The following is an 11,078-nucleotide window of genomic DNA, read 5'->3' as shown; positions in this document are numbered from 1 at the left end:
TAGTTGTCCTGGAACTAGTTCTGTAGACCAGGCTGGCCTTGAACTCAGAGAGATCCGCCTGGCTCTGTCTCACAGGCAGATCTCTGTGGGTTGGAGGCCAGCCTGGTCTCCAAAGCAAGTTCCAGGAAAGGAGCAAAGCTACACAGAGAAACCCTGTCTCAAAAAAACAAACAAACAAACAAACTGTTTTAAACTCCCTCTGCTTTAGAAAGCATCATGCTTTAATGGACAGCGTCCATTAAAGCTTGTTGAAAATGCTAGACACTAAACACCTGCTTTCCTAGCCTCTCGTACAGCTACTCGACACAGGTCTGTCCAGTAAGATACCAGCCAAAAGTCAGCTGATAGACTTCTAGGCAAGTTCCAACCTTGGACAAGAAAATGACTCATGGTGTGGAGACTTCAGCCACTTTGCAATCCTTGGGGAAAGGCCAAGAGAATTGTTACATCCTTAGAGGTAGGTGAAAGGCATTCGCCCTTGTGCATTGAGCCAATGAACTGGAGCAGCTGCCTGTCCAGGCCCCTAGCCTGTGAGAAAACAAACCCTTATTTGGTAAAGTCCCAGATAGCATCTATCAACTCAAACTTAGAAAACTAAAGGACTTCCTTTGGAGTTGGAATCACAATTCAAGTGTAACAAGTTCATAGAATGCAGAGTCAGTGTTGCAAATAAAGCAAGCAGGGAAAATTTGATCTGAAATGGGTGAGTAGAGAAACTCCATTGGAATTGGGAAAGAATTGGAGTTGTATAAAAGGCTGTATATGACTGATTCCTTTAAGCCAGCGGTGGTGGTGCATTCCTTTAATCCTAGCACTTGGAAGACAGAGGCAGGTGGATCTCTGTAAGTTCAAGACCAGCCTGGTCTACATAGTAAGTTCCAGGGCTACATAGTGAGACCCTCTCTCAAAAACAGGGTAGGGGCTGCTAGAGACCTGGCTCAGCAGAGGCAGAAGCAGAGGCAGAAGCAGAGGCAGGCGGCTCTCTGTGAGTTCCAGGCAGGCCTGGTCGACAGAGAGAGTATGAGGACAGGCTCCAAAACCACACAGTGAAATCCTGCCTGGAAAAAATCAAAACTGGATTTGGATTAAAGACATTTGCCACAACTACCCAGCAAAATTTAAAATTTTTCAAGAAACGATTCATACAACAATAGCATCTTGATGCCCATTAAATGTCTAGGCACGAGTTAATCATCTCTTTTAGATGACACAAATGTGAAGGTGACCAGTGGGGCACCTGACGTCCTCAGAAACCCCGTTTCCCAACTCCATTTTGAAAGGCTCTTTGGATGTTGTTTTCATTGCAATTTGCCATTTATTTGTACAGTAGCTGGGCTTTCTGCCACTCGGTCCTTGGTACCAGCATTGCCCTGGGGGCCCAGCTTCTCCATTTCTGTCTTTGTAAAAAGTCTGCACCTAGAAATTCTCCCTTTTCTGCAAACTGAAGTTCTTGCGGCGTCCACAGCCATCCTGCTTCCTATGTCCTTCCACAGCAAAGTGAGATCTAGGGATCAGACAAAGGAAGGCGTGAGGTTTTCGTCCTACGTTAATTACCAAGACGAAAACGAGTTACTATTATAATGCTCGTTTCCATTTTGAAAAATCTGTTTCAGATCTGCTTAAGTCCTCCCAAAGCAGATGGAGAGTCAAGAGTGAGGACTCGGATCTCTCATCCACTTTCATATCCGCGCACAGTAGGGGCCTGTTGGCTGAATAACTGAGACTGTGGAGTGCTCACGAATTCAGTTATTAAGTCAGCCAATAGTGGCTTTCCCCCACCCCCGCGTTCCTCCCGGACAGGCTCCCTCAGCCCCGCCCTACACCCCGCGCGTCGCGAAGGCGGCTGCAAGCCAGGAGCGCTTTACGGCAGCCGCGTTGCGGCGGGGCGGGGCGCCGGGCGGCCCGCGCTTGACGGTAGCGGTGGGAGGCAGGCCGGCAGGCAGACGGCCTCGCAGGCGGGTGGTGGCGGCCGTGCTGGCTGCTGAGGGCGGGAGCGAGTGAGTCACTGCGCGCGTGTGAGGGAGGGAAGGAGCGAGGGAGCGAGCAGCCCGCGCCCGCCGCCCTCCCGCAGCTCCCGCCAGGCCCCCCGCCACCGCCTGCCCTCCGCCCAGCGTCCAGGCCGGGCCGAGCCGAGCCGGGTCGGGCCCGGGCCATGCTGCTCACCGTGTACTGTGTGCGGAGGGACCTCTCCGAGGTGACCTTTTCCCTCCAGGTCGACGCCGACTTCGAGCTGCATAACTTCCGCGCGCTGTGCGAGCTCGAGTCTGGCATCCCCGCCGCCGAGAGCCAGGTACGCTGGGGCAGCGAGCGGGGCCTCCAGACTCTGCAGCCGGGGAGTTAGGGGGCGGCAGGGGCCGAGTCCCTGCAGCCGCCCGCCCGTAGATGCACCCACTGCAGCGAGGGGGACACGTGCACGGGTGGACGGCCCTCTCCACCTTCTGGCCGTCGGGAGCCCTGGGTCCTCATCACGTACCTCCTGCTTCTCCGACCAGAAATACCAGTTTGGATCCCTGGGAGATAGACGCTGGTCTGGGGTTTGCTTGTTTGTACCGAGTTTCTGCTTCAGTATGTGCAGTTTACCTGGGAGCTTGCAGATTTGTAGTTCAAAGTGAGGGGGAAAGTTTGAGACTCGTTCTGCCTCTGACGTCTCTAGAAATGTTTTTCCCCATGGCATGTGTTTCTGGTTAATTTACTATTATTATTTTTTTAAGTGATGGTTAGGCCAACTCAGTCTATTTGCTTCTCTCAGGCCAAAGCCCTCCTCCTTTCTGGTCCCAGTTCATTTGGGTTAGTACAAAGCTCAGTGCTTTCGAAGGATACGAGCTTGAAAATGGCCTACTGCCTGAAGATCTCCGCGGGACTCGGTGGCAAGGAGTTCAGCCCCTCTTATGTCCTAACAAGAAAATATATTCTTAAAATGCTTTGCAGCTCTTAATAGTCTTTATCAAACACAATAGGTAGACTATTCTGTAACCTTTGCACTAAAACAGATTCTACCCAGAGTGGGCCTTGCTGGGCGTAGTCTAAACATTAGAAAATTATAGACGACTCCCAAGGCCCCAGAATGTAAATCTGGATTTCCTTCTGCAGTTATGAAATAGTTCCAAAAACTATTGCCCAACTACTGCTTGTTCTGCCCTGACTTATGATAAACGTGTCAATATTTTGTTCAGAAGTATGATTCCTTTACACAATATGAACTTTAGAACCTTGGCATACAACTTTTTTTCTGGAAGGATCTGTCTTAGGGAACAAGGTGTCACTCACACACGCAGTCTGGCAAAAGGTAGAGATTAAACAGTTCCCCTAATTTCCATAGAAAAAATTAACCCACAAAAACCTAGTACTCAGTTCCTGTTGGTAAACCCCATGTTCGTGTCTGTGGCAAACTAGGACTAGAGAGATTAGAGAGGGGGAATATCAGCCTTTTTGAAGATTGATTGATTGATTGAGTGATTGGGGGGGATTCAAGGTTCAAGACAGTGTTTCTCTGTGTAGCCTGGTTGTCCCTAGAACTTCTGTAGACTAGGCTGGCCTCGAACTCACACACATCTGTCTGCCTCTGCCTCCTGAGTGCTGGGATTAAAGGTGTGTTCCACCACCACCTGGCTTGATTGGTTGTTTTTTGAGGCAGGTCTCACCATATAGTTCAGATTGGCTCTCACCTAAACTCAGAGTCCCCCTTGACTCCGCTTCCCAAGTTTTTGGAGGCAACCAGCTCTTTTGTTTTTGAGACAAGGTCTCAACTATGGGGCCAGGGTTGGCCTCAAATAACAATCTTCCTGCCTCAGGCTCCTTACTGTTGGGATTATAAGTATACACTACCATGCCCAGCCTCACTTTTCAGTTTTTGAAGGTTTGTTTTGTTTTGTTTTTCAGTTGTTCTTTTGTGTGTGGCTGTTTAATTACCCAAGTTCTAATTGCCAGCTGATTGGAAATAATTTTAAGTTGAATTTGTCAGTATGACTTGACAGTGAACAGAGGTGGACATTGTTTCCGTCTGCCAGGCAAGCGGTCTACTACTGGGTTATATCCCCTATCCCTACCCCAATTCCCCCAACCTCAGGCGGTGGCACTCAGATGTCTGTAAAAAGAGTTTTAAGTAAGTTAGGGTATCAGATTGAAAGCTAATTGTATGACTAAAGAGGGCACTGTCTTCTGCCTCTTTGGGGCTTTAGGGGTGCTACTTGAACAATTAGGCTAGCGCCAGATTCTTCCACTGCTAGCATTAACATTTGGTATTTACTTTCTTCCGGACCCAAGTTAGTGTGTTCCAACTAGTGTTAAGCCCGTATTAGATAGCTGTAAACAACACCCTGTTTTTCAAGTTAGTGCTGTTGGCTCTATGTAACCTGACAACATAGTGTCTATTTTAAGAACTGCTTTTTTTTAAAGCGCTCTGGGGGTTGGGGGTCGCCTGTCTAGTTCATTGCCTAGCCCCCCTCAGGCAGGAACAGGATCCACCCCAGACACTTGAGTCACTTCCTTTCCTTGGATCATAAAAGTAAACGCCATCTTCTGTTTGGTTGGTTGATTTGGTTTTTGTTTTATTTTTCCCAGTCATTTCTTATTTGAGCTCCCCAACCAGCTTTTCTGACTTATCCCTTCCCCTCAGATTTCTTCCAGTCTGTTTCCTTCACTGGGCTTTAATTTTTCCCATCCCCATTCCCTCACCTGTTTCTGACTCCATGCCACTGGTGTCCAAACATGTATGAACTTTACAGAGCCCTCCTTGGCTATTGAGTGGCACTTGCACTGAGATAGAGCATGCCCTGCTTGAACCACATGTGCGGTGGAAATGGTTTCTGTTCTAAATTGATTGTCCTCATGCTATAACCTGTATCTCCATAAGTAAAGTGTTTCAGATCATGCTCACAGTACCTTATACATAAATTACATAAATGGCTGTTTTATTTACTATACATGTTGTGCATATTCTGTTGTATGGTACAGAGCAGTTACAGCTAAATTATATATGTGCATATACTATATCAGTTACATTTTTAAAAAAGATTTATTTACTTATTATGTATACAGTGTCCTATTTGCAAGCATGCCTGCACGCCAGAGGAAGGCATCAAATCTCATAGATGGTTGTGAGCCACCATGTGGTTGCTGGGAATTGAACTCAGGACCTCTGGAAGAACAGGCAGTGCTCTTAACCTCTGAGCCAACTCTCCAGCCCAGTTATATTATGTGCATACATACATACATACATACATAAAGTGATAATTACATTATAAACATGCAAAATAGAATTTAAGAAGGATAAAATAAGTGGGATGAGGGTTGGCCCACACCTTTAATCTCAAAACTTGTGAGGCAGAGGCAGGCGGATCTCTGAGTTTGAGGCCAGCCTGGTCTACAGAGAGAGTTCCAAGACAGGCAGGGCTACCCAGAGAAATCTTGTCTCAAACCACCCCACCCCAAAGAATAAACTAGAATAAATGGAAATGGGACTGAAGAGACAGATAACAATTAAGAGCACTTGTTGCTCTTACAGAGGTTTGATTCCCAGCACCTACACAGTGGCTCACAACACCCTCTTCTGGCCTCTGTGGGCACTAGGCATGCACATAGTACACATACATACATGCAGGCATAGTACACATAAATAAGTCTAAATTTAAACAAATTTTTTAAATAAATAGAAGTGAAAATGCTCGTGCTTTCTTTCCTACGCTTTTTAGTTGTCACATGCCTGTCCTGCCCAGGGAGCATCATTTGTGCACAAGACACTTAGAAAAGACGTTAATTTTCCTAACAGCTCTAGTCTGATTATAGTAGTTCTAATGCAGTGACAATAAATTTAGAATAGAAACCATCTTCTGTACTGTGATTAAAGCAGGACATGTTCTCCCTCGTTGCAAGTGTGGGCTTGGCAGCCAGACAGGCTCAGGGTGATGCTTTGATGCAGGCTTGGCTGGGCCAACTTCAAGCAATTATCAGAACTTAGCTTCACGTTAAATTAATGTCTTGTTATTTTTGACACATAATTCACTTCTATAGGTAGCATGGAGTAAAAGCCTGTACAGAATGGAAGGATCATCAGTGAAAGGCATGTTTAAGTGGCAACTAACAGCAGTAACTGTGGCCCTGGAAATGCCACTTTTCACACAGCCTGTGTGTGGTTTACAAAAATGCTATTTTAAACCATGGAAACTCAAAGTTTCTATTGTGGCTAGTTTTGGTGTGTTTATTTCCTTAAGTAATTCCGCCCCCCCCCCAGGTAAATACTGAATAGTCATGATAGAAAGGTTATGTAACACTGAAAAGAATAAAGAATGCAACCACTCACTCATTCCTCATAACTCAGAGATACCTGCAGTTTGGGTGTTAGTTTGTTGTTTGGATAGTTTTTGTTTGTTGTTATTTGAGACTCACATTTCAAGGCCAGCCTGGTCTCCATTGTGGTTTCAGGCCAACCAAGGCTACATAGTGAGAACCTGTCTCAAAAAACCGGTTCTTGTTTGGGTGCTGAGCATGGTGGTTCACACCTTAATCCCAGCACTTGGGAGGCAGACACAGGTGGGTCTCTAGTCTAACCTGGTCGAATAGGAAGTAGAGAGACCTTGTTTTAAAAAAAAAATAAGGTCTACTGGGTTGGGGGTAGGAGCTCTGGTAGAGCTTCCCTGCTACACCTTTGATTCCCAGCACTGTCCAAAAGAATAAAAGTGACATTCCACCCCACCCCATTAACCATTAAGTGGGGGCTCTTCTTCAGGGACCAGAAAACATTTGATGTCATACTTGAAGGTTTTCCAATTGCATTGCATTGTTGAGTCTGTCGCTAGGTGTTGATTGTTTAAGGTTGGAATCTCATCTTTTTTTTTTTTTTTTTTTTTTTTTTTTTGAGACAGGGTTCTCTGTGTGGCTCTGGCTGTCCTGGAACTCACTCTGTAGACCAGGCTGGCTTCAAACTCACAGAGATCCACCTGCCTCTGCCTCCCGAGCGCTGGGATTAAAGGTGTGCGCCACCACTGCCTGGCTGGAATCTCATGTTAGAGTGAGGTTCTAATATTCCTCTGTTGTAAGTATTAGCTGCTGCAACAGTTCTGCAGATCTACACCTGAAAGTGTAGAGTTCGTTGTACAGGAGGCAGAGGCAGGCGGATCTCTGTGAGTTTGAGGCCAGCCTGGTCTACAGAGTGAGTTCTAGGACAGGCACCAAAATGACATGGAGAAACCCTGTCTGGGAAAACAAAAACAACTAATCCTTTAATGAATTCATAATATGATGGCATTATTGGGAGATGGTGAAAAGAAGTGGGGTCTGGTAGGAGGAAGAGTCATTGAAAGCATGTCCTTGGGACGTGTCTTCCTGTGTCTGCTTTTCGCTTTGGCCTGCCATGATGTGAACAGTTCTTTGCTGTGTCCTCCTGACCATGATCCAAATCCTGAAACCAGGGCCAAACAGACATCAATGCCCAAGTAACTAACCAACCCATTTTTGAGGGAATTGGGTCAGATATTCCATAGCTTGTACACATTATACACGTCTGATGTCAATGGCGATAGAACTTACCACTTCATTAATCATGTTGCTATCCCCTTTCTTGTCCCTCTCTCCCTTAGTTTTTTTTTTTTTTTTTTTTTTTTTTTTTTTTTTTTGAGACAAGGTTTCTCTGTGTAGCTCGGGCTGTCCTGTAATTCTATGTAGAACAGGCTAGCCTCAAACTCAGAGAGATACAGAGATCCACCTCTCTCTGCCTCCCCAGTCTGGGATTAAAGGTGAGTGCTACCACTCTTGGCTTCTGTTGCCATCCTTTTAAAAATGAGAAACGGGCTGGAAAGATGGCTCAGCAGTTAAGAGCACTGGCTGCTCTTGCAGAGGGTTGGATTCAGTTCCTAGCTCCCACATGGTGGCTCACAAACATTTATAATTCTAGTTTTAGAGAATCAGACACTGTTCTTCTGGCTTCCACAGACACCATGCATGCAAGTGATATACATTATGTATGTGAAGGGCAAACGTTCATACACATAAAAAAGTCAGAAAGTAAATAAAAATGAAAAGTAGGTCGAGTAAGAAGACACTAGACGCTGCAGTGTCTCTTTCCGTCTCTCCTTTGTCCTGTCCTGTGCAGTCCTGCACCATGACCTACATCCCCCGCCAGCCCCAGTGTTATTGGATATTTAGAATAAAAACTGTGTGTGTATCCCATACCCCATACTCAGAAACCCAGGGGCTTCACATAGCAGGGCAGGTATTGCCAGTGGAGGTATAGATCCTTAGTGATGAAGGCTGGCTTAGAAGCCAGTTCCTGAGGCTGCTTTGGTGTGCTGGAAAAGAATATCATTTATTTTTATTTTTTCCCCCTGACACAGGGTTACTTTGTGTAGCTTTGGAGCCTTTCCTGGAACTGGCTTTATAGACCAGGCTGGCCTCGAACTCACAGAGATCCGCCTGCCTCTGCCTCCTAAGTGCTGGGATTAAAGGTGTGCGCCACCACTGCCCAGCAAGAATATCATTTTTAATGTCAAGCACATAGAAGAACATCAGTGTCAGTTCTCTTAATAGCTGTGTGGTCTCTTTGTCTTCTGGTCCATAAAATTGGACAGATGATCCCTGTTAAAATGGCTGTGACACTCAGTGAGACGGTGTGAGGGCTAAGTTTCTCTCAGTGGTAGTAGGATGCTCTTTAAGTTTGGATTTCCATATTATGTCCCATTGGAAGAGAATTCAGTAGTGTTGTGCTGAGCTCTTCCATGCCAGGCAAATGCTCTCCCACTGAACCAAGCCTCATCCTTAAATTGTTCTCATCTTACTGAGTTTGGTTCTTTATAAATGAATACATTTTTTCTAGCAAGTGTATCTGCCTTGGGAGGCGAGTCATGAGCCTTTAAGTACATTACAGCTGACTCACTGAACCCAAGACGCTAGGAAAGGCCATGGGCTATTGGTGACCTCATCACAGTGGCTCAGTTGTATTGATGCCACCCAATACACCTCAGCCTGAGACCCTAGTTATGGTTGTTTTGACTCACCCCCACAAATTACATGTAGTACAGCGCTCCATTGTATTACCAAAAAGAAAAAAGAATCAGTTGTTTCCTACCTCCATTAAGTCTGAGATACGCACTTGGATAATTGTCATGACAAGGTGGCAGGGATGGTGGCAGGCATTTTTAGTAAGGCATAAAACTTGTAAAATTGGACAGACAAGTTCTGCTTTCTTGTCTCCAGAAGGATTCAGTTTTGGAGGATTGGTTTTTTTTGCTCATACCACCTCGAACTTGGGAGCAGAATGACAGCAAATGCAGAGAAGGGCTGATGTAAGTGATGTTTGCCTGTTCTGTTCCCAGGGGCTTTGCCAAGAGAGCATGTGGACAGACAGGGAGGCTGGTGTTAGACAAGTTGCCTAGCAGGTACGAGGCCCTGAGTTCAGCCCAAGCATGGAAAAAGAAGTGGAGGGGACATCTGCGGTGACCAGTCCTGGTGGCCTGCTTGACACAAGAAATTTGACTCCTGGCCTCCTAGTGACAGGCCCCTCCCAGAGTTCTGGCTGAGTTAGTACCCAGCTCAGGTTGCTCAGTTTGTGGCCCAGAGCAGAGCAAACGCTTAGGGAGCAAGCTGTGCCAAGCCCCAGTGTGTCTGTGGCGTACAGGACGACATAGGGACAGTTTCCACCCTTGCGTGGTGAAGTCTCAGTGTGCTCCTGTGTGCTCCGTTCTTCCCTCACAGTACACTCTGCTTTTATGTGGGAACCATGGAAAGTGTTTCTGTTAACAGGACTTAGCTCCACGTGTTTGTCTTTCTGTTGGTTTTTCTCATAAACATGAGAGCAGTAAAACTGGGAGGGAGTCCTGCTGGTGCTGGCTCACTTCCCCTGCACCTACTGTATTCCAGTCCGTTAACCACGGCTGTAGGTTTGCTTCGCGGCTGAAAAACACACTTGCCTTTTTTCCTGAAGTTCCTTCCTTGGTTTTTTGTTTTGTTTTTAAAGATAGGGCTTCTCTGTCCTGAAATTTGCTTTGTAGACCAGGCTGGCCTCAAACTCAGAGATCCTGCTGCTTCTGCTTCCCAAGTGCTGGGACTAAAGGCGTGCGCCACCATTCCTGGCTCTGAATTTCTTTATTATCTCTTTCTCAGATTTTTTTTTTTTTGAAACAGGGTTTCTCTGTGTAGCTTTGCGCCTTTCCTGGAACTCGCTTTGGAGACCAGGCTGGCCTCGAACTCACAGAGATCCGCCTGCCTCTGCCTCCCGAGTGCTGGGATTAAAGGCGTGCGCCACCACCGCCCGGCCTTCTTTCTCAGATTTTTAAAATACGTTTTTTAAACATTTTATTTATTTATTTTGAGAATTTGATCATTGAGTACTGTGTTTGCATCATTTCCACACACACCCATTCATGACCTTTTTATAATTATTGTTACATGTATACTGGGCTTTAGTTTTGTGGGTTTTTTTGAGACACTATCTCACTGTAGCCCTGGCTGGCCTGATACTCAAGGTGGTTTTCTGCCTTGGCCTCTTAGTGTTGAAATTACAGGCGTGTGCCACCATACCTAGCTAATAGTATACATTATTTGCCTTGTAGCAGACATACCCAGAACATGTCATCCCTATTTCCATGGTTGCTCAGAATGAAAGTTAAATTCCTTACTATATGAATCAATGCATCCTTTACTTGAGCAGACTTCTGGGCACTCGTTACATAACAGGCTTTGTCCTAAGCATCTGTGATGGGCAGCTGAACAAAATCGCGTTCCACATAGCCTACCTTTTAGTTGAGCAGATCAATATAGCACATTAGGTGAGGAAAGTATAGTTTACTTCAAAATACATTGTGTCGTTAGGGATGGAACCCAGGGCCTCGTGGGTGTAAGGGAGATGCAATGTCATTGAACTACACACACCCACGGCCCATGTCCAGGGTACACTTTAAATGTGGCTTCAGGGAAGAACACTGAAATAACACTTGATCAGAGACCTAAACAAAGTGACAGGAGAAAGAATGGTCCTCAGGTAGAGGAAGAAACAGCCTGAGAGGAAGAAAATGTGTGTCTCATTGGAACGATGAGATGAGCAGTGGGATGAGGTCAGAGCTGGCCATCAGCCAAATCCTTTGGGCCTA

The 11,078-nt window shown here is 46.0% G+C and overlaps 1 protein-coding gene across 3 annotated transcripts in view; it reads left to right on the top strand.

Moving 5' to 3' along the window:
* Window positions 1-360: 360 nt before the first annotated feature.
* Window positions 361-11,078, top strand: part of LOC114700863 (protein DDI1 homolog 2) — a 49,751-nt gene continuing 39,033 nt past the window's right edge. For 2 of the 3 annotated variants that reach the window (XM_028880673.2, XM_028880676.1), the window contains exon 1: window positions 1,906-2,290. In XM_028880673.2, coding sequence (XP_028736506.1) covers window positions 2,153-2,290 — 138 coding nt within the window. In that variant the 5' untranslated portion in view covers window positions 1,906-2,152. Of the gene's footprint in view, window positions 458-1,905; window positions 2,291-11,078 lie in introns of those variants that run through there. The other variant, XM_037203165.1, reaches the window with a different exon arrangement.

Source organism: Peromyscus leucopus, chromosome 2 (genome assembly GCF_004664715.2).
Source record: "Peromyscus leucopus breed LL Stock chromosome 2, UCI_PerLeu_2.1, whole genome shotgun sequence".
Taxonomy (NCBI): domain Eukaryota; kingdom Metazoa; phylum Chordata; class Mammalia; order Rodentia; family Cricetidae; genus Peromyscus; species Peromyscus leucopus.
The sequence above is the reverse complement of the archived record's forward strand: the minus strand, read 5'-3'. Positions and strand labels throughout refer to the sequence as shown.